General features: G+C 36.3%; 1 protein-coding gene and 1 pseudogene across 1 annotated transcript in view; one reads left to right on the forward strand and one right to left on the reverse strand.

Annotated features, from left to right (window-relative positions):
- Positions 1-4,271: 4,271 nt before the first annotated feature.
- The window catches only part of LOC121408402 (carboxypeptidase B-like), a 43,041-nt gene continuing 21,879 nt past the window's right edge, over positions 4,272-25,433 (forward strand). The window contains exons 1-2 of the mRNA XM_041599875.1: positions 4,272-4,584; positions 6,321-6,408. Coding sequence (XP_041455809.1) covers positions 4,487-4,584; positions 6,321-6,408 — 186 coding nt within the window. The 5' untranslated portion in view covers positions 4,272-4,486. The remainder of the gene's footprint in view (positions 4,585-6,320; positions 6,409-25,433) is intronic.
- Positions 10,860-25,415, reverse strand: LOC121408403 (annotated as a pseudogene).

Here is a 25,433-nt window from a genome sequence, read left to right on the forward strand (position 1 = left end):
GGCTAAAATTAATTGAAAGAATACTAATATAGCAATTTTGAAAGATTTTGGAGTAAAGGCCAAGTTAGTTTCAAATCGTAGCCAATCATACGACTGCTATGACGTCATTACGACTAGATATCAAATTCGCTTTTATTCTAAGAAGGATGATAGCATAGTCACAGATTTGAACATAGGTATTCGTACGATGATTTAGAACATTACACAGGAAGATGTTCCAAGTCTCAATTTTAGCATCAAATCCTACTGCATTTTATTCTGAAATCGGGTCGCCCCGTCGCAGACCAATCGTAAGGTGTGCGGTCGACTTTATACCTCGGTCACACTTGCTCTATACGGCGGCAGTACGGCAAGTCTAAAACAGCCGTTTTAACATTTTTCGCACCAGCTACATTTAGGTGGTTTGAAAAAAATGAATAAAACGGCTGTTTTCGACTCACCGTACGGCTGCCGTAGACATGGTAGAGCAAATGTGACCGAGGTATGAATCTCGAGAGTTATAACTCGCCGCCAAGTCGATGAGCGGCGTGTTTTGGGGGTATTGAGCAGATCCATGATCATTGAGAGCCTTGCATGCATGCCTGGTTACACTCGATCATGCACAAATCGCCGCCAGTTAAACCGACTGGCTTACTGCTATTTAACTTGTGCCACATTGTTATTTAAATATCTAGCTTTTAAAAAAGTCTATTTACATGACAAAATACTCCATACAAATGCCCCATCATTCAGGATAACGTGTGAACTTCACGAATTTATTTATTACACCCTTTTAAATCATGAATAATCAAAACAATAAGTCAAGTTATATAATTCGTGCTATGTGATGAATATTAATTTTCACGACATTTCGAGCTGTACATGATAAGTTATATCATTATAAAAACCCTCATCATTAACAGGATTCTAAAACATTAACTGTTTAAGAAGTGTGAAATAATTGTTTAAGGAACGAGACAGACGTCTTGATGTTATTCTTTTCAATTTCTCCAGTAGGGCCTTGCCTCCGAAGTCGGAGGCGAGATCCAAATAATCGTATAAAAGACAGACTTTCCACTCTCTATATTTACTTTCTGATAAAATTTTAATCTTCCATCGTATTCTTCTGTTAGATGAAAGCGTCACTTAGGCCATTTACCGAGTAGACCCTCTTTCCACTATCTCTTTCTGATAAGATTTTAATCTTCCATCATATTCTTATGTAAGATGAAAGTGTCACTGTGGCCACTTACCGAGTAGACCCTCTTAAAAATCAAAGTAAAATAACTCATTTGTGAATAAAATCTAACAACCTAAATATAATGCCCACATGTATTAGAAAAATGAACTTTTGAATATAAAAAAACAAAATACCCCCTTCAGTGTCCTCTTTCATCTGTTTTTTCTCCCTGGTTCGTACTGTAAAATGTCTACACTGATAATCAGTAGCGTAGCAGGATTTTTCAAGGGGGGGGGGGGGTTAAGCTGAATGTTAAATCAATGCTGACAACCAAAAATAAATAATAAAATAAAAAGGTCTTCACTTCAAATTTTAAATCGTTTCCTACCAACAAGCAAAAAAAAGAAAAAGGGCTTCACTAAAAATTTTACGTCTTATCGTACCTCAACAAAATTTGACAAGCAAAAAAAAAGGTCTTCAACAAATTTTTAGGTGGAGGTGGGTATAAAAGAAAATTGTAGGGGCCGGGGGTTGAACACCCCGGCCCCTGAACATGTTTGCATCAATATGATTTCTTTTGTTCTCCTTTTCTTTCCTGTAATACATGCATGTACGCATATAAGAATAAGTCAACTATAATTTCTTCATTTCCAAGGGGGATCCACACTCTTACAAGCTTTGCTGTTTAGTGGATCCCCCTCATTTCCATTTATGCTCTATATTATACTGTTTTTTCTGTTTTACGAAGTAAGAATGCCCTATAAAATTGTACTTGATTTACATTGCTTTGTATTACTTTGTATTATGTTTTGAATGGAAATGAAATAAAAGAATTGAAAAGATTGAAAAAGATGAAAAACACATGTAACCCCCCCCCCCCCTCCTGCGATAATCATCAGGGGTGCGTTTGGTATTTCAACTGTCCAACGCGTTATCATCTTAAATTCTTAGACTAATTAGCGTCGATTAAGTAATCAATTGGCGTGAAGTAATGTTCATTTTCCCACACTTTATCACTGTATCTTTTCCAATGGGTATTTGTTTCTTGAAGATTGTGTTAGTGAATAACTAATTTGAGGAGAGAGAGTGGGTGTGAGAGGAGGGGAGAAGTGGAAAGAAATTGATGTATATCGGGTTTCATGACATTTGCTCCGACGAATATTGCTCCGCTTTAAATTCCACCCACTATTCGAATGATTAAATTTCAGCCTGAATTTACCAATATACCATGGATCCTACACCTACCCTAAACCTAACGTAAACTCCTTTTTCAACCCGTACCCTAATACCTCGGTCACATTTGCTCTACGGCGGCCGTACGGCGAGCCGAGAACAGCCGTTTTATCTATTTTTATACAAACCACCTGTATGTAGCTGGTAAAACTATTGAAACGGTTGTTTTCGGCCACCGTAGAGCAAATGTGACTGAGGTATAAGGCCTGGGGGCGTTTCATGAAAGGACTTGTCGGACGTTTTATCCGACAAGTCCCATTTTATCCGACAGTTACCATAGGAACAGTGCCTCTCAGCCAATGAAAATCATGGAAAGATGTCAGATCTGACAACTTGTCGGATGAAAATATTGATGAAACGCTCCCCAGGATTAATCAAATGTTGTGTCACCGTATTTTTCATAAGACACGAATTCAGCGGATCTTTACGCTGATTCGCCTTACTGATGAGCCTTTTGGCGGAGCAACCGAAAGGCATTCGTCCACCCCCCCCCCCCCTTAACCGGGAAAATACCCCCCCCCCAAAAAAAAAAATAATAATAATAATAATAACGGGAAGAGAGAAAGGGAAAGGGGGAGAAAGAACTGGAAAAGGAAGAAAAGAAAAAAGGGGACAAATGAAAGGGAAAAGGGGGATTTATGATATTGTTAAAAAAAATTGTTAAAAAAAAAAGCCGTAGCACCAAATTGGAACTGCATTATACAAAGCCCAAAAATTTCTCACGCACTTCGTTCGCTCACAATTTTTTGAAAAAATGTCAATGTTATGCCCCCTCCCCTCAAAATGTTTGTGTCATTCCGCAACTAGCTTGAAGTAACTCTGTTGTGTAAAACCATGGAGGTAGAAACTGCCATATTTAAGGTTTAATATGGCTGAATCTGGGGAATTATAACCCAACGCCTGGTCGATGAGCGGCGTGTTTTGGGGGTATTGATCAGGTCCATGATCATCGAGAGCCTTGCATGCCTCCCTTGGAAATTACCCGCATGCCTGGTTACACTCCGGCACAAATCGCCGCCAGTTAAACCGACTGGCTTACTGCCATTTAACTTGTGCCACATTGTTATTTAAATGTCTAGCTTTTTAAAAAGTCTTTGGTCTATTTGCATGACAAAATACTCCATACAAATGACATTCAAATGCCTCATCGTTCAAGATAACGTGTGAATTTCACGAATTTGTTTATTACAATCCTTTTAAATCATGAACAATTGAATAAGTCAAGTTAAAATTCCATCGTTCTATATGATGCTTATTTAATTTTCACATTTCGAACTGAACATCATTATTATGTACATGATTATGAGAACCATCTGTATATTTCATCACTAACAGGAATATACAAAATTAACTGTTTGAGAAGTGTGAAATAATTGTTTAAGAAACGAGGCAGACGTCCTAATGGTATTCTTTTCAATTTCTCCAGTAGGGTCTTGCCTCCGAAGTCGGAGGCGAGATCCAAATAATCCTACTAAAGACAGATTTTCCACTCTCTATTTATGTTTTGATATAATTTTAATCTTCCATCATATTCTGCAAGTAAGATGAAATTATCACTTAGCCCCACTCAGCCCATATACCGAGTAGACCGTCTTGAAATTAAAGGATACCTAATTTATGAATAAAATCGAGCAACCTATACATTATCTAGCCCAAATATGAACTTAAACATAATCATACATACCGCTATTCCCCCTGTAGTGTCCTCCAGCACCTGTTTTTATTCTCACTAGTATATTTCTACATTTTATAATCATTAGGGGTGCGTTTTCTTATTTCAACTGTCCAACGCGTTATCACCTTAAATTCTTAGACTAATTAACGTCGATTAAGAAATTAGAAGGCGTGAAGGAATGTTCATTTTCCCACACTTTATCACTGTATCTTTTTAAATGGGTATTTGTTTCTTGAAGATTTTGTTAGCGAACAACTGTAATTTGAGGAGTGCGTCCAGCACCAAACGGGCAGCTAGCTCTGATGGGATATTTTAACCTAGTTCTGCACAGGCGCTCCAGGTTTTCGCGGTAGTAATAATCGGAAACAAATTCAGGTTTCGGTATAGGCCTACGCAAGACTCCCTGCAAATGCTTCAAGATGGTTTGGTGCAAAGGAATTGTTCTTGTATTTGGGATTTTGGCGTTCTTTTGTGGATCAATACTTGCTGTTTTAGGTCCTGGAGACAAATATAATGGGTAAGTGTATTTGGTAATACCTCGGTCACATTTGTTCTACGGTGGCCGTCCGGCGAGTCGCAAACAGCCGTTTTCATATTTTTTGTACCAGTTTAATATGGGTGGTTTGAATAAAAATGAATAAAACGGCTGTTTTCGACTCGCCTTACAGCCGCCGTAGAGCAAATATGACCGAGGTATTAAATGCATCGACTTTCCTTGATTAACCATAGATTATGACGATGAAAATAAACAAGGAAAATATTTTTCAAATAGCTTTTTAGCAGTCTCATCAGTATCATTTTTTTTACCATATTGTACACTGAATTATTCATACCCCCAATTTCTCTGTTAGGTTACATCGGCCTACTTTACTTTGTGCAGTTTTGTTATTTAATTGTTAGATTTAATTTTTATTTTATTTTTTCATTTTGAGATACGTCTTCCTTCAACCATGCATCAACAATTTATTCCTACTATGTATTTTTATCTTCCGACATAACACTCTATTCTGTCAATGTGAATAATATTTTAATTCATGAAGTAAATAAAACAAACAGGTGATCATAGATGTAACCTATATTCTGATTACATTGTCAGGAATTGGTTTGAAACACGAATTTAAACAGAATGAAATAGTGGTGGGGTGTGGCAGTCCCTGATAATTTAAAACATTAAGAATCGATATTAGATTTTTTTAAAGACAAAAGACGAGGTTTAAATCAAGGTACGAAAATACCATGAATTTTCTGTTTTCATCTCTCTCTGTTTCCATCTTTCCCCTTTCCTTCAGTTTCTTTCATTTGTCCCGCTTAGTAATTTTCTGTATTTTCTGTCTTCCTTACATTAAATCGCTAATTCTTTCTTTCCATATTCATCTACGTGTTTCTAGACTTTTAAAAGGGATTGGTAAAAATCAACTATTTCATTGCTTGGAATCTACCAGAATTTGGGTTGATATTGGTCATCGGTCGGACACCGTTATGCATCACCTACACATTACTTCTGTTAGTTTGACCATATCCTTTTTACGGGGATTGAGCAACTTTGTTGAGATTTGTAAAAAAAAAGCTGAGCTTTAAGACCCAACATGCTGTCATTGCATCCAATAAAGTTTCAAGAGAAAACTCTGAAAATTATATTTCATCATCATCATTATTATAATCATGCTTCGATAAATACAAATGATTAGTAACATCCATAACCTACAGTGCTAAAATTAAAACTTAAGCATCCAAATGGGCGCTGATGACTGCGGTCAACATCATTGCAGCAATATTGTAAGCGACCGATCAACTTCAAATTATCAGGCGATTCCTGTCTGACCTATTAAGGTTTGCAGTTACACTGTTAGAAAATTTATCCTTAAAATAAAAGAAGTTCATGCAGCGGAGTCTCGAGAACACCTGTAATCTTACCAGATCATATAAAATTACAGAAAATTGATATTTGGTGTGTGGAACCTTACAAATTTCCTTTAATAAAACACAATCATTTTCCCCTTTTAAACAGACCTGTTATGTTAAATTGCAGACAAATTCCTGTTATATGAATTTACAGAATGATTCTGTTATTGCTTTCTGCAAAATCTTCCTATTTCTGTAAAATCAGGTATTTTTTTAACAGTGTATGTTTTCAATATTTTCTGTGGGAGAGAGAAGAAACAGTCGATCCTGAATTAAATTAATAAACCCGTCTAGGGGTGCCCTTATCTTTAAATTTCCACTTATACCTCCATGTTTGTATTAACCATACAGATATCAAGTTTGGCGCGTAGTACCTACCAACGTAGACCAAATCAGAAGTCTCATTAAACTCGAGCACAACTTCGATGGATTCGATTTAGTAAGTTACACAATTTATTTACTTGGATCGTGGGAATTAAAACAATCAAATCTAAATTACAATTAATGACTGAAAGTGATAATGACCCCTGTTCCACCGGATTTCCTAAGTAGACTCGAGTAGGTTTCTAATTCGATGTAAACGCAAAAACCTACCCGAGACACCCTCTCAGCAAACTTATCTCGGATCCACTGGCGTAAATCCGCGTTGATGGGTGGGGGGGGGACTAAAACATTTTGGCTTTTTTTGCAATCAAGTTTTTAGATATGCAAGGAATTGTCATTGATATGTCCACAGTGGCGTACCGTGGGTCACGGCTTGGGGAGGGGGGCACCAGCAAAATGTTTGAATCACCGAGTGAGCGCGCTCAGTTGCCAGTTACACTGACCTAAGTTTTCTGGACAATGTCATTAAACGGATATGCATCTCACTGATCAAATAATGCGAGCGCGAAGAACGAGCTGAAATTTTTTCATATTCACACCCATAAAAAGAGACATTATAATCAAATTTGTGTAATCATGATAGGTACCTGTCTCGCTAAACAATACGAGCGCGAAGCGCGAGCTGAAGTTTTTGTATATTTTGACCCCAAACAGCGAGATTTTTAGGAATATATTATAGGAACCCATTAAGAGTATGCATATCTCACCATAGTCATCTAATGCGAGTGTCAAGCGCTTGCTGGTTTATAAGAATTACATTTGAACACATGAAACAATTTTTGTAGCCATTGCAATCATGATTATCATCTCACTAATCAAATATTGCGAGCGCGAAGCGCGAGCTGGAAATTTAGATAATTCAACCCTGAAGTAGGGCATTCTAATGTTTCTTTGTAGGAATTAACTAGGACCATACGTATTTCATTATCCAAATGATGCGAGCGCGAAGCGCTAGCTGAAAATTTTTTGATATTCAGATCAGAAGGGACAGTTTAAGGACTGATTTTAGGAATTCATGAAGAGCAGACATATCTCACCAATCCACTAATGCGAACGTAATCACGGACAGGAAATGTTTCATATATACGAAGACTTTAACATGGGGCAATCACTTTTTGAGTCATGAAAACGAAGCATATGCCACTACATAAAACAATGATAACTCAAGTGCTAGGAAATATATTTGGTTTATATTGACTTGAAAACGGGATGTTTCAGTACAACAGGATTATATATCTCGTTAATAGACAATGCAAGCGCCGGGAACAATGAAAACGTAGGCCCTGGGCAAATTATGTTTCATGAAGTTTTGATAAAAATGTTTCTTATGTAATGTAACATAACATAATTATAATATAACATTATAATGAATAATATTTTCTTCTTTTCCCACTATACGTTTCTCTTCCTTTCTCCCTCTTTTCTCATTTTCCCCCTTTTCCCCGTTTTTTGGGTTTTTGTTCATCCGATGGGGGGGGCACGTGACCCCCATGCCCCCCGTAGTTCACGTCACTGTATGTCCATATGGCAAATACCCCTCCAATATTATTATCCTCTTTATCCCATGATGGATTAATGGTTTATTAGAGATTACATTAAAAAAAAATGAAATTCCATCTTAATCCCTTCCCAAAGATCCCAACATTAATGATTTGGAAGAAACGGGAATTTCTCTTCAATGTTATAATAAGGACATAAGTATTTCGTTTGGAAATGGTGAACTGGCTCGTTATTTGCATTTTATGATTCAATAATATTGTTTTATTTGTTAAGCGGTATTTCAGGAAGAATTTTCACCAATAAAACAATTATCTCTTGTGATTTTTTTTTCATTTCTTTCGTAAAAAGTGGGGGATGATTGTAAAGGATATATCCCCCCACCCCCGGGATTTACGCTAGTGCTCGGATCAACTAACAATGTGTTCCAAGACCGGTCTCGGGGCGCCCCGAGACTGCTTTGGACGCTTTGGATTCGGTGTAAACGCAAACCCGCCCGAGACTGGTCCGAAACAGGTTCGCTTGATACGCTCCATGTGGAAAGATTACATAGCGCGCGCTTGGAGCCCTTCCAAACCTTAGACAGCTTTGGTAAAGTCGGTGCAAACGCGTAGATAGCTGTCTCGGGGCTCCCCGAGACTCGGAACGATTCCGGTGTAATAAGGGGTCAACAATTTAGGTCAGCTTTTTTAAAATCAGTCTCGAGTCTGGTTTCCCCCCCAAAAAATCAAGAATCCTACATATTCAGTTAGCGTTTCATCAATATTTTTATCCGACAAGTTGTCAGATCTGACATCTTTCCATGATTTTGATTGGCTGAGAGGCACTGTTCCTATGGTAACTGTCGGATAAAATGGGACTTGTCGGATTAAACGTCGACAAGTCCTTTCATGAAACGCCCTCCCCCCCTTCTCATTATTGCCGATGCTTTACTGTTTATATGTTTTTTTATCAATAACGGGGGTCTATGATGACAAAATCTGTGCTTGCAACTCCGCGAATTCGACTGGCGAATACGAATTTTTGTGGGCTATTGGAACTTTCGAGCTTAGCCCGAGTCACACTGCGAAAGGCTGAGCAGAGACTTTTTTTTAGTAAATTGCCAAACGATTATGGAGTTCTTTGAATATAGTGTGATGTGCTTGTAAAGACAATTGGACAATATCTGGCTACTTAGTAGGTATATAGTCCTATCACAAAATATTTCAGCCTAAAACATGAATTACACGTATGGTATTCAAAATTTTCAGACTTAACATTTAATCCAAGTATGCCATTATGCATTCGTAAAAAAAAAAACATTTGAAAGAATATCAAGCGTGGGAAATACTAAAGCCCTTTGAACATACATTAAACTTTTTTCATGAATTATGTTTTCGTCTCTTGTAGTTTCTTGGTCAAGATATCATAAAAAGCAAAAAGGCAATAGTGAGAAACATAATTGAGTATGTAGGATTCTTGATATTTGTAAAAAAAAAATAAAGCATGATAAAAATATTTCTAAACATTTAACACAAAAAACGAAGACAATAAACTTTCTATATTGCTTTTAATTCGAGTTTATCGAGGTTCACATAGCGAAACATTCGTAGTTCTAGTTTATTATAATGATTTGTTCTTCACTTTTAATGACTTACAGGGGTCTGCGTGTAATACATATTTTTTCTTTACAAGTCAATGACAAAGTATATAATTAGTTATTCTTCATAAATTATGAATTGCTATAGATATACTGCGAGTTCAGGCATCGGTATTTTGTGTATTTCTGAAACCCTTCAACGCTGTGTTATTTGGTGTTTTAGTTTCCCCCATGACGAAATATATGACAGTCCAATAGATTTGTTAAAAATCTGAGAATTAGAAAAATGGGATGAAATAAAGTAAATTGTAAGAACAAGCACAGATGCGATGCCAATGTATCCAAACCTTGCTATTTGGATTGCTTATTCTGAAAGATCATCACCGTATATATTGACAGCAGTATGGCGTCGCACAGTTCTTTTTTTTTCTTTACAAGTCAATGACAAAGTATATAATTAGTTATTCTTCATAAATTATGAATTGCTATAAATATACTGCGAGTTCAGGCATCGGTATTTTGTGTATTTCTGAACCCTTCAACGCTGTGTTATTTGGTGTTTAGTTTCCCCCATGACGAAATATGTGACAGTCCTATAGATTTGTTAAAAATCTGAGAATTAGAAAAATGGATGAAATAAAGTAAATTGTAAGAACAAGCACAGATGCGATGCCAATGTATCCAAACCTTGCTATTTGGATTGCTTATTCTGAAAGATCATCACCGTATATATTGACAGCAGTATGGCGTCGCAACAGTTCTTTTTTTTTCTTAACAAGTCAATGACAAAGTATATAATTAGTTATTCTTCATAAATTATGATTGCTATAAATATACTGCGAGTTCAGGCATCGGTATTTTGTGTATTTCTGAAACCCTTCAACGCTGTGTTATTTGGTGTTTTAGTTTCCCCATGACGAAATATATGACAGTCCAATAGATTTGTTAAAAATCTGAGAATTAGAAAAATGGGATGAAATAAAGTAAATTGTAAGAACAAGCACAGATGCGATGCCAAAGGTGTATCCAAACCTTGTTATTTGGATTGCTTATTCTGAAAGATCATCACCGTATATATTGACAGCAGTATGGCGTCGCACAGTTCTTTTAGATTGGAACAGTTATTACTTTTTTTCTTATTTCAAGTTCAAGTGATCAGGCATGTGATAACATCTACCAGTCCTAGACATGTAACATTGCTGTTCAGTAAAGAAGCTATGCTAAAAATCCGAGTTGATACGTTAAAAACACTATTCTCCAACCTTGTATACTATAAGAACCTTTATTACAAGAAATGATCATAATTGTTTAAATTTACTCAAGAGATTTGAAATCTAAACAGTAATTTCCCATATCCTACATTGATATTGTTTGTAATATTGAATTATTTTTCTGGTGACTTTTTTATGACTAATTTTTAACCAAACCTCCGACTTGGTTTAACAAAACTGATTAACAATGTCGCTCGGGATGCTTTATGAATGCAGTATACTACCTCCACACAAATTTAAAACACATTTTTAGGCCTGTAGAATTATAGAATGGAATTAGACAACCACCCAGGCTGAAGAATTAGGGGATAACGTGTAAAGATGTGACTTTCAGAGCCTCGTACGTTTCTCTCCCGGATTTTTCGATGTACGCCGAGCTGATAATGAAACTCCTCGTATTACGAAGCTCCACGGCGTACGAGTGAACAATGCCAAGCTCTCCGTACGTCCAATCAACGCTCGACCCATGCGCCTCATCTACGTAACAATAATGATGAAAAGTAGACAAACATGCAGTGTTTAGTACATAATATGCAAAAGAATTATTTACATTTTGAACTCCTTGATGATCTTGATCATGATAATCATGAGAATATTTTTTTACAGTGAAAATGATGATCATGATAATGATAATAATTATGATAATGATGAAATAGTGGTGGTATGGTATTAGTGATTTTGATGGTATGCATGGTGATAACGTTCACGGTATGGCATCGCTTCGGTTCAGTTTATTTTGCTTTTCAACAAACAATCATGGACATATACATGGTAAGGAATTGAGTATGACCCTAGTTTTGATGGGTTACACTTTGTAATTCCGAAGGTTCGTGATTCCGAAAACGAAATAAAGTTCGTTGTTCCGAAAACGCGGGCACAAATTTTTGAAATGCTTTTCTGTCAGCGCCATGAGCACTGAAATGTTTACCCCAGTGCGCTATATAAGTAGCCGCTATTATCATGATTATTGTTATCATCATCATCATTATTATGGTCAATTTTGAGCACTTATTTGATTTTTACGCGGGCTTGAAAATACGCGCGCTTCATGGTTTTTGTCTACTTTCGTCGATATGTTCCGTCGACTCGGAAGTTTAATAATGTGATGTAAATATTTATAGTGATCCGTAATGTTGAGTGATCATTGATGGAATTTAACAAACGGCGCCTTGAAGACTTTGTTATGACCTGATGACATTGAAAAAGGTTCGCTGCACATATCCATAGTAACCTCCATAGATGACATGAAAGTGAGTATGGTGAAGGAAGTGGTCGATTTCGAGATAATGAAGGGGAAAATGGCTATTAGATTAAAACAAAATGATAGAGATGATTCCGACGAAATTGATAATAGTGATGATAAGAATAGTAATAATAATGAAGATAACAATAATAAAAGGTATTTTTCTAGCGCACTTATTATCCAATAAGTGATCTGTCATACAGACAAACAATAATCCTTATTTACCCAAGCAAGGTAGCCGCTGATGCTATAACTGATCTTCCACACAGCAAAATCTGTGGTGTTAACCGGTGTACATAGAGGACCACACCAGTTATTTTACACCGTGTTAAATTGTCAGTGCTATTTTAACACCTATAGGTTATATTGTAACACCACTGGTTGTTACATTTACACTATTTGGTGTTTTGGTAAATCTCGAGGGTGTAATTTTAACACCTCAGGGTGTGGTCCTCTATCAACACCAACTGGTGTCAGTTTTAACACCACAGTTTTACAGTGCAGAAGGCGGCCTGCATGACAGGGCCTTTTCACATGTGAATCTTAAATCATCATTGTAATTATGACTGCAATTCGTCTGTAGAATAATCGGACCTTTCACACGCTCACTCGAAAACTGTGGTTTGAATTCGAATTCCCGAGCAAAGGCGGTATGTGTCAATAATGATAATATTATTCATTTTTTGTTCTAATTTTCATAGTCACCATCAACAATGTTATTGTTATTATCAACAAATTGTAATTATCTTTATTATTATTGGTATATATTGATATTATTATCATTGTCATTATTACTATAATTATTATCATTATTGTCATTATTACTACTAATATTATTAGTATTATTTTAATTATTATTTGTACAACTGTTATCATTGTTATCAATATTTATCACTAAGGAATATCCAAACAAATGAAATACATTACTCACATATAACTGTAGCAATTGGACCCAAATTGGTGTGGTACACTGTTTCGCCATCATACACACTTTGCAGTGCTTCTACTGACCTAGTAGCCACATCAATCTGGGAAGAAGAAGCAGAAGAGCAAGAAGAAGAGGAATGAGAAGAAGAAGAAGTTTTCCATTGTTTATTTTGTAACATAATAATAAATCGATAAGAAATTAATGACATAAATTTTACACAAGCAAAGTCATATACGCTACAATGCAGGTAGGAATTACTGAAATCGTTTATTCCTCGGGAGGCAGAACGATTATGTATAGGACTACAAAACGAGCAATTTATAGTGTCATCGTAGGTTGAAATTGTGACATGAACACTCGATTTCGAAGTAATTATGAGACATCTATGAATATAATGGAAATTTGGTCATCGTCAAATTCCCTCCAAGTGCTCGTTCCTGTATTACATATTTGCTTTCTACTATACATTATTTGCAAAATTGCGTAAAATTGTGTACGCCCAAAAGCGCATCTGCGTATAAATAACGCATGCACGGTTTTATTTGTCAGTCTTCCTTTATTGAAATTTCTTCAATGTTTCTAGTCAAAGGAGTACCCTTAACTCAAAATAATAGGATATGAACAGATAAAGAAAAATCAGACAAACAAAACACTAAAAATTTGATAAAGATTGGACTAGGAATTACGAAGTTATGGCTTTTTCAAGATGAACATTCAGTGAGCAAACTGCATATCCCCTCTTGTTCGTTTGTAGTTTATTATATGAATTCGGTTTATTCATTTTTTTCCTCCAATAGCTAACAAGGAAATCGCTTGACAAATTATTTAGTGCATTCGAAATCATTTGCTCCAATTATATTTCATTATAAGGGAGACATATCATTCACACATGACATGAAAAACAAGAAAACAATTATGATTTCATGTTATAGCATAAAGGAAAGTGGGATGTAATATCATCGGCCCGTCTCATGAATATTCATGACGACACGTTTATAGTTTATTATATGAATTCGGTTTATTCATTTTTTTCCTCCAATAGCTAACAAGGAAATCGATTGACAAATCATTTAGTGCATTCGAAATTATTTGCTTCAATCACATTTCATTATAAGGAAGACATATTATCATTCACACATGACATGAAAAACAAGAAAACAATTATGATTTCATGTAATAGCATAAAGGAAAGTGGGGATGTAATATCATCAGCCCGTCTCATGAATATTCATGACGACATGCATGAAACTGTTTTGACAATAGTATATTGCTAATCTTAAAAAATAAATAACTTAGCTATCTATTATCAGATTTTGATGTTATGTCATTATAAGGGAGATATATCATTCACGCATGTATGAAAAACATGAAAACAAGTATGATTTAATGTAAAAGCATAAAGGAAAGTGGGGATGTGACATCAGCACGAATGACAAAACATGAAATATTTGTTTTCTATAACAAACGATATGTAGACAAAGTGTAACTAGACCAAATCATCTGGTCTATGAAGGAAAAGGACTAGAACTAGACGCAGTGCTGCGGGTATACGCGCATGCAGTTACTGTCTTGTTTGGGATCCATTCAGTGCACTGTCGGCTTTCTTGGTCGAGCGAGCAAACATATAAATAAACCTAACAAAAAAGTTCTCAGCCTCAAAATAATAAGTACATTTCGTCCACGAACAATTTTGACAAGCAAAAAGAAAACAAAAAAGGAAAATAATAATAAGGTCTTTACTTTCAAGGGGGGGCACACTTCAGTTTAAACGCCATTTTTCATTATAAATTCTCATTGTGCCTCTCGAGGGTGGGGGCACGGCCCCGGATCCTCCCGTGCTAACAATAGTCACCTGTTCGGCGTAGTCTGGTGGTAAAGTCTCTGTGTATCCACATGGAGTCATCCACATCTCACCATATGCGTGAAAGTCGATGAAAGCAAGAACGCCACGATCATTGTTAAGTTTTTGTATGTAATCGGTCACCGAGGAGACTTCAATTTCGGAAAATGCGTTAGGACCGGGTATGTCTCTGAACACTTAATCGAGGATGCAACTAAAGACATGTAGAAGATAAGAAAATTAATTAATTGTGAGCATATTCATTACACGGACAATATTAACAATCGTCCAAAAAATACATCTTATTGAAATGTGTTATAATCGGTAAATCATGATTTCTTTTCTAAGATTTTGTTTTCTTTATTTTGGAAGAAATAAGTATTGGGTTCATCATCTCAAGATACGATTAAATACAATTCAATAGGCAGTAAAGAGTCAAACTGTAATTTGAAAAAGGTCGTTGCTCTAAAAAATGAAGGTGAACACGCTTATAAAACAAAAATGACAAGCATAAGGGGAAAAAATTTTGATCCAAAATAAAGGTGATTTTGGTCAAATTTCTACTTTTTGGTACAACAACTTTATTTTCAAAAGGTGATGCCAATGGTGTATAACCCCCGAGATAAATATTTGGATGTGTTTCAGCACGCCATGTAGCACCCCCGCTTCCCAGGGCAATGTAAAGAGGCAGACCCCTCCCTTGCTCTAGGGGGGCGCGGAACGGTTTTCTAAGTTGGGCTGACCATGCAAAAAATCACAATCATATATGGTCATTTTTACGTTTTTGTACACGGTTTTGGAAAAAAGTGCGGGGCTGAACCCCCCCCAACAGCCCTCCGCTTCCGTGGCCCCTGGCTCTCTGTACCTATATCCCCTCCACAGCCCTATCGCTCTCTCTTTCACTCCTCCCATTCCATCCCCCTTTTTTTGTATATAATGTACAATATAGGCTTATGGCTTATGCATGAAATATTTTAAGAGAAAACCAGCAGTGGTTTATATACACTGTAAAAATCATTGCGTAACATTTTAACCAGCGCAAGGGTAATTATGTGTCCAACCGATTTGGGGCAGTATATTACCCAATGCGGGAAGCATGTTTTCCAGTAAGATTTTTAAAAAAGCAGCACTTACTTTAGAATGGGCAAAATTTTCATCAAACTGCATAAATAAAATTGCCCAAAAGAAATGCCCAATGTTGGTTGGACACATAATTACCCTCATGGAGCATTTTTACCCAGTTTTTTTTTAGTATGTGTGTGTGTGTGTATATATATATATATATATATATATATATATATATATTATTAGTAAAAATACACTGTAAAAAACGCTGTTTGAAATTTGAAGCACGTCGTTTAACACGTATTGTTTAAATTTTTCAAACAAGTTGTTTAAAAAAGTATAAAAACTGTTTTTTGTTAGAGTGACAGGCTTAAACAATGTACTATTTTTAAACTATATATATATATAACAAGACGGGAGATTTAAGAATTGAATTGAACTAAGGAAACTTACCCCACTCGTAATCCCAGTTCCTATTCGGATCTACACCATAGCACGATGAGAGTGGAAGTGGTTTGCGTGTCTTGCGCCACATGCGATCCTTATTAAAGGAAATGACAAGCAAAAAATCAATTTATATTTAACATCTATTAACAATGGTTTAATGAATATTCAACGTCAAGTTAGGGGTATTTTAATGGATACTCAACATCAGTTAACAACGTTTCAATGAGTATTTAAGAAGAAGAGTAATAATAATCACAATCGTGTTTAATGTTTTTAACACAAGTACACACTTGCAACAATAACGCATATGGTATTTTCCTTTAATGTCAAACGGTAGTTTTAATCCATCAAATATCCATTTTGACAAAAATAATTCTACCTCTGACAATACTTTTGAATTTGATGTTATTGAATCTGATTCCGTTAAGAAAATTATAACCAATTTGGATTTAGCTAAGTCAACTGGTATTGATGAAATAAGTGCTAAACTTATAAAATCTGCTGGTGAGGTCATAGTCCTCAGCATCACTCACTTAATAAACTTGTCTTTATCGTCTGGCACTTACCCGGATGATTGGAAACATGCCAAAGTTCTTCCTTTGTATAAAAAAGGCGACATCAGTGCAATACCCAATTATCGCCCTATTTCTATACTCCCAATTCTTAGTAAGGTTTTAGAGAAAATTGTACATCGGCAGCTTTATGATTATCTCGTTTCTAATAATGTGATATCGAAATCTCAATTTGGATTTAGACCGGGTCACAGTACTTCCACAGCACTTGCTGCATTAACCGATACCTGGATACGTGCTATTGACGATGGTAAAATCATTGGTGCCATTTCTATTGATCTAAAACGAGCATTTGATACAGTTGACCCGTCAATTATGTTAGCAAAGCTGAAGAAAATAGGTTTGTCTGATGGCTAATTGTCTTGGTTTGAATCCTATCTTACGAATAGAAAACAACAAGTTTCAATTAGACAATCTATATCAAATGAACGTTCCCTTTCAATTGGAGTTCCCCAAGGCTCGATCTTAGGACCCCTTCTTTTTTTAATATTCATTGACGATGTGGTCCATGTCCTAAAATATGGAAATGTAATAATGTACGCTGATGATATCAGTCTGTATGTCACCGGTAGTGCTATATACATGATTCAAGAAGTAGAATATAAATTAAAACTTGAATTTAATTCTATATGCAAATGGATTTCAGATAATAGACTATATCTGAATACAGAAAAAACAACAGTCATGGTCTTAGGGAGTAAACAAAAACTTCATATATATAGAAATTATTGTATTCACATAAACCATAATGGTGACGAAATAAGTCAATGCTCTAGCATCAAATGTCTAGGTGTTGTAATTGATAGACATCTCTTGTGGCATGATCAAGTAGATTCTGTTTGTAAAAAAATATTTGCTGGACTTGCTATGTTAAAAAGAATTCGTCCCTTCGTAGAAAATGATACCCTGAAATCATTATATATGTGCTTTATTGAATCACAAATGAATTATTGTTGTGAGATATGGGGAAATCGTTTTCAATTTCATGTGGATCGAATTACCAAGCTCCAAAAAAGAGCAGCCCGTTTGATCCTTAGATGTCACATATATACCCCATCTAAAGAAATGTTTTCAAATCTTGATTGGACGGCCTTCAAGTGCAGAATCATGTATTTTCGATATATATTTGTTTATAAATGTGTTCATGGACTCGCACCTGAATACTACTCAAATTATTTTCAAAACCCATTCGAAAAATACGAGGCAGTCCGTCAGACACGATCTTGTTATTCCAAGGTGTCGTTCTGATTATTGCAAACATTCCTTATTTTACGCCTGTCCAAAACTGTGGAATAGCCTGCTGGTCATCATACGTGAATCGTCATCTTTACAGTCATTTAAATACAATCTTAAAAAGCATCTCAGGTCGATTGATAATTAAGGTTTTCGATGGCACCCGCTACTTTGTAAAATCTATGTATTTGAATGTTTGAAATAATCTCTCTAATTTTACAATGTTCATTATTGATGTATTCGCAATTCTGCTTGTATTGCATTTTTTTTTGCAATATTATGTCATTTTGAATGTTTTTATCTGTAAATATTTTTTGTTTTTACCTTCTTGTGTAAAGGGGCCCCATGGGAGATCAACTGATGTTGAATGGGCTACCCCTTGTTGAATAAACAATAAACAAACAATAAATAAACAATAATTGATTGACAATAAGCCCAGGATTGTCATGAGGCCTTATACCCAGTTCTCACTTTCACGATTCAAACATCGTACTCAATCGTGAAGTGATCGTAGTGATCTTATCAGATCGTATCAGATCATATCACATCAGTCGTGACGATCGTATTGATCGTAGAAGAAATTTGAATGGTTAATAAACTTTCGCGATCAGTTACGATAGGCCAATCGTGTCGTTCGTAAAAAGATCGCACGACAATGGGAATGAGTTATTAGGCCACACGGTCATCGTACCTGCGCTATGAAATCGTAGATACTTACGTCGGTCCAGGTAAACTCGTAACCATCGACGTTATACACAGGCAGCATGTACACGTCTAAATTGTCCAATATATTTCTTGCGTCCAAATCGTTGGCCACGTAACCTTCAACGAGCTACACAAAAGAAAAAAATAATGCATTATGAATTTCAAAATGCTCTAAATGCATTAAAATTGCGACAAAAGACATGGAGTTTAACGACTGCTTGACTAGATCAAGGCATTCCACCCCAAGGCCCACTTCAGCTCTATTTTGTGATTTTTTTTTACGAGAGGGATAATGACATTATATGACAAAAAGAAGCAAACTGTGTAGTAATAATGGAAAACACACTCAGCTCTCACCAACTCAAAACACTAAAAGTTTTTTAATCTTTCTCTATAAATCCATATGGAGTTTAATTTTTCTTGAAAACAATTCAACTTAATCAAATATGTGACAAATAACATTTCATACATATTTTACATCGTTGAAAAGAAAAAAAGGAAAATTTTTGACTGATTTCGTAGCAAAAGTGAAAAAGCTCTTCTATCCCTTAGTAGGATGCGAACAACATAGATATAAGATTTGACCCCCCCCCCCTCCCTCCACCCAAAATAGTGAATAAATGAAATAAGATTGAAAAAAAAATTAAAAACAAGAAAATAGGGAAGGAGAGTATCCAAATTAGTGTAAGAATGTGCATTATTGTCAATTAAATTACCAAAATATGTTATCACGTTATCGAAGAAAGCATTTATTTTGAGATGAGTATGCGCCTAATTGCCTTCAAATTGCGAACAAATTTTGGTAAGGAAATTCACATTATCTGGTCTACATAACTGTTCCCTGTTTGATCTATAGGCGAATACAGTGAGAGGATTGTATACTATAATGCATATTTTCTTGATTACGGGTGATTATGAAAGCATTTCAAGTGTTTATCAAAAGATCAATCCGATTTATTCTACTCGTCACAGGAACCATTCCAACATCCATTTCGAGTAAAAGACACTTGCTCCTCCCCTCCGTCAGAATCGAAGGTCAATTGGGATTTTGTTACGACGAAAAAAAAAGAGTTATGTTATAGGTTCACTATTTTGCATCTTAGGTATTAAAGAAAAACACACCTTTTTCAAAGGGAAGACATACACACCTCTTCGGAGACCCCCCCCCCCCGAGTAAATAACTTACATGTATGCCCCCACCCACATAAACAAATCTGGTTACGACACTGTCATAGAGTAGGATATATTCTCTAGAAGTCGGTTGTGTTAGTTTGTGTAACCGTCCCCCGGGAACCGTCCAAGTATTTTGACATAATTATAAAGCCCCCGAATATTCATGTCGTTACCAAAACTTGCAACACTTTTATACAAATTAAAATAACATTTAGCTTTTCATAATAAGCATCAGTGTGTAGGCTTATCAATACTCATACCAGTTTAGTCATGTAAATAATTGTAGCTGGGGAGATCCACTCGCGGGCGTGGATGCCGCCTTCGTACCAAACGACCGGTTTTCCTCCCGTTCCTCCACTTATCTGGTGATAGAAACACAAATCAACGCTGTAATAACAATTATGTTTTAAAAAAGCACGGTCGCCATTATGGGCTATATGCTTTCAGATACAAATTGCAGACATCTATTCTGATTGATTCATACTGATTTTTTTTTTTTTTTGGGGGGGGTTGTTCAAAGAAAAGGATTTTATCCGTATATTTAAAACATTTGTGATACAGGAGAAATTGTGGAAGTAAGACATTCTACAAAAATTACTGTTTTCACTTTGTAATTTATTGTTTGAACCCAAATAATGTATGCATTATGTCAAAGCTAAAAAAAATCAATGCTTTCATATAATGTAAGTTTGAAAAAAAAATTGTTTTGGTTTGATCGGATCAAGATCACTCTTCCATATTGGCCAAGGACATTTAGCAGCTTGAAAATAAGAAAACTGCATTCTGATTAATTAGTCAATGACCTTTTTATTTTAGTCATCTTGACACTCATAAACGCTAAAATATAAAACTGTGCTCATTTTTTTTTTACTGGGGTCTTCTGAAGCAAACCTTTAAAGCCCGAATCGTCCGTCCTTCATAAGAACTTCCGACGTCAACGACTTCTACGAGATTTGGATATGACAAAGCCAAGTCGTCCATCCAGTTATTAATCTGGAAAAAGAAATAACAAAAAGAGAGAAAAAAAGGGAATCGCGGGTGGGTGAATATCATCATGAAGAGAAGATCAGACCGGAGAGAGAGAGGAAGAGAGATACACTTTTCTTTCTGAGGAGTCAATTTGACTAATGAATGGCGCTAACTGGGTGTCAATTCATTTTCGAGGCAAGTAACTCGTTTCCCAGTTACTTTCAGTCGGAGTTTGAGTATTTTTCAGCGGATAATTTATCACTCTGAATACAGTTGACTCCAAGTTGCACTGATTCCGAGTCAATTTACTCCGCAGAAATAAGAGTGGAGATAGGTAGACAGAGAAAGGGAGGGAGAGGGGATTCATCGTGGGCTCAATAGCGATATAGTGGGAAGAGATGACAAGAACCACTATACAGTGTCTCCCACATAAAATAAAAGGAAACCCGTATTTAGAGTATGATAGCTCAATAATATGTTTCGATCATTAAATCATCGTTACTCGTAAGATTGGAATCTCTTCTTTGATTCGAGACCAAATACAATATTGAATTATTCACACATTGCGGAGTAAAATCAATAATCAGACAAGATGATTTGAAGAAGCATCCCGGATCGGACGTGAAACTGTATACTCCGTTTCAATAATAGATTTATTTTTTTCTTTCGTAATTTAAAGGAACAAAATCATTATAAAAGAAAAATAAATCGCTTTAAAAAAATCTGTAAGCGTGTTGTATAGCTGCTATTGAGTGTCTCCGTTATCTATCGCATAAAAATAAAAAAAAGCAAAATGCTAGAGCCTATAATAGTCAGAGTTGGTTATTGCCATTAATTTCTATGTTACCATCTTGTTAATGAAGAGAGAGGAAAGAGCCAGTAGAGGTACCATGGAAGAGTGGTCTAAGGGGTCCGTTATACACGAAATTCCAGCCACGCGGTTCATTGAGCAAGGCAACATTACAACTGGTCTACAACCATGACTGTGCATATGTTCTTCTAATCAGTTGTTGGAAAGTTTCACTCCAATCCGGGCCGTAGTGTGCTGGGCAAACCCTTCACTCGAGTTAAGGGTCTGAATGGATGATTTCAAGTTCGGTGTTGACCTTTTGGTGTTGGTGGGTGTTAGGTCAATTTTTACACGATTATAACACCAAACATAAAATGAAGTTGGTCCCGAAAAGTCACTCACTAGTTGATGAGATGTCAATAATATGATCTGGATCAGTTTTACAAACTCTGAGTAAGTTTTGGAGCAAGGGAAGCAATCAAAATTTCAACACCAACACCGGACTTGAAATCACCCAATGTGCAGCCTTCTCATGCCTTGCGTACTGAAGGCTCTAAGTTTTGCATGTGCTAGTCTTTGCGTGGAGGCACACTTGTTGATCAAAGTTCCAATCAGGGCCTGTGCTTGCAGACTATATCATGATATATATAAAAAAAATATATAGTTACCGTATCAAGGGTGTTGTAATCGGTGTAGCTAAAGCCAGGCACCGCTTCCACCCTCTCCCCATCGATATCCTTTTGAAGATCCTGGACTGTGACTTCGAACTCGAGATTGCGACGATTGATTTGACCGACAACAAGATCTTGGTGCAGAGGGCTGATTAGCATGTCGACAGGGCGATCGACTGTGGTAGGGGACTTCCAGAAGTCGACCTAAAAGGGACATAAACATGATAAACTTCGTCTAAAAATATTACATCTCGGGGTACATTAATTTTCTTTCTTTTTTTTAACAAATAAATTCATCTCGCTTTCATTAGCGTGTATTTTGCTCCGAGACGTAGGGCGCATTAATAAGCGCTTTTTTCAGAATGGCCCAAAGTGCGTTACAGCATATTATTACCCCGGTCATTGGATTCATTTTAATCAAGCACGAAAAGTGCACAATGTGGCTGCATTCGTCGCAGCCACATTATGGCGCTGGCAAAATCAAACATACAATTTCTTTCGCATCCTACCGGGTTCCAATTTAGCACCTGGGTCGAGCGTGGCAAAGTGTGGATTAACGCCTTGCCAAAGGACGCAAGACCGCGGTGGGATTCGAACACACGACCCTCTGTTTACAAGGCGAGAGTCAGAACCACTACTCTTCGGCTCTTCCATTGTGCATTCGTGCACAGAGGTAACAAATTAACTACGTCCGTCGTTTTCGTATCAGACGCTTTCTGGAACGTAGAGAATCTGTTGTCAAAAGCCTATCATGACAAAGCAGTCTTTGTCGAAAATCGCTGAATCAAAACAGCTGTGTCGTCCTGGACTCTGGACAAACGACAAATTTACAATGTTTCGTCAGCTCCGAATCTTAGGACGACCAGCTGGCCCGGTCCACCGATTTTCGACAAAGGCCTCTGAAAGGATCCCATGGAAGCATAGTGGTATATTATTGAAACCGCTGAAATGGGCCATCCTCCATCTGTATGTTATGTTTAATTGATCATGTATATATTTTATCTTTTTATATGGAAATAAATAAATACAAACAAACTGTCCACTGTGATTTGACTCGTATCTTCAATAGATTTTCTACGTTGTAGAATTCGTCCGCGTTGCAACTGCGAAAGTTTGCTGGATTTTGCACCTTCAACACGGTCGCATGCACGCTAGATATTTTTTCTTTCCTGCGGCAGATAACCCAATAACAAGATTTATTCCGTCAAATAATACATCTCATGAATATTCGTAAACACGATTCGTAAAGATATCAAGAAACTTGCAACACCTGGAGCAACTCGTCAGCATGATGTAATCCTCATGTTTGCACAGTAAAAACTCTGGTGTTAACCAGTGTACATAGATGACTACACTAGTTATATGACTGCGATGTTAAATTGACAGTATTAGTTTAACACCTATAGGTGTTATTACAACACCTTTGGAGGTATGGAAAAGGTTGCTATATTTCTATTTAACCTACATGCAAATCATTATAAGAAATGGCAAGTGTTATTATGGAATCATTACTTACATAATCTTTCACGGTGTCCTTAAGTGAGAAGAGTTTCCCAAGCTCCTGGTCATTTTTAGGAGTTACCCTGAGTACTTTGTATCTGACACGAAGATGAAAAAAATAAATGAAATTAATATCATACGATAATACACTATTCATTTGAGGTAACTGCTGAGTATTCGAGTTGTAGCAATAGTGATACTGAAGCACTTTCGATAATAGGCCGTTTCCAATATTAAGAATTTTCCAATTGTTGCAGACTTTGTGCAATTTTTCTTTTTCCTCATGATGATCAAACGCTTGGCCCTTCAAGAGATCATTTTGGTTGACCAAAAATACCTGATGTAAATCTTTCACACTGCCAAGATTTGGATGCCCAACTTTCAACCCTGAGCAATACACTATCCACACAACTATTGGTTAAAATCTGCCCAAGTTGGGTAATAAAAACGAATAACTTGGTAATGAATTTGCTCAATAGGATAATCATCACTAATAACCGTCCACTGTTCACATCGCGCGGCGCCTGCACCAGCCCCCTAAGACTTGCCGACGCTATGATAACTCGTGCGCGGCAGCGTCTTTGCTCATTGCCTGACGAAGTCCAGCAGCTTGAAGACGAAACGTCGCTTTCCAACTACGTTGTGAGACAACTGGTTTATTTTACTTAGGATAACAATCGCCCAGAATATATAAATTACCAACGTACATTACCCAACACAGTGTACAGTATGTTGCCCAACATCAGACTTACGGTCTTTTGTCACAAATCTATCTTTTTCTGCTGTAAAAGCCAAGTCCACATGAACAAAACGTTTTCAAGAATTTTTTTTTACAAACCATGAACATTAAAAAAAAATCGGGTGCAAAGTAATGGCATTCCAATATTTACCTTACTCTCAAAGAACATTTATATGCACGTCACGGTTGTAGGGAAACAGTGATATCATATACTACTTATGCTATTACTTTTCCATTTTTTTCCCCTCATGATAATGTAAAATATTCCTTCTTTCTGAGCTGCTGAACATGCGGAATTACCATAATTAAAAACTACAATGGTGATTCAACGGAGAGCGTCATCATTTTCAAGTCAGCAAAACATATATTTTATCTTTCGTTTGATAAAATATAAAGGCATTAGTGAGTGTGTGAAATATCATCGACTGTTTCATTTGCATGTAACCCGTATATTGTTCATAATATATAATAAATATATTACTATTCTGAAACAAAATAAAATAAACAAACGTTAAAGTGTGTCTTCATCGTCAAATCTGAAAAAAGGAAATATATTATAATAAAATAATCTCTCTCTCTCGTCTTCCCTTCCTCTATATTTTATCAAACATATTTACGTAATGAAAAAAAATATGATTATGTTTGATAAACAATATCACATTATTATTGCCAAAAGACTTTGAAAAGGAAACTCTGAAATTAATTAGATTTTAACGTACCCATTGTATTTCTTGGCAGCCAGCGCGCTGGCTAAAAGAACGGCAAATGTCAGAACACGAAACATCTTCACTTCTGTTCTATCAGGAACGGTAGCAAAGAATAAAGTGGTAACAGTTCATCATGACTTGTAATAGTCGT

The sequence above is a fragment of the Lytechinus variegatus genome, chromosome 2, assembly GCF_018143015.1.
Source record: "Lytechinus variegatus isolate NC3 chromosome 2, Lvar_3.0, whole genome shotgun sequence".
Taxonomy (NCBI): Eukaryota; Metazoa; Echinodermata; class Echinoidea; order Temnopleuroida; family Toxopneustidae; genus Lytechinus; species Lytechinus variegatus.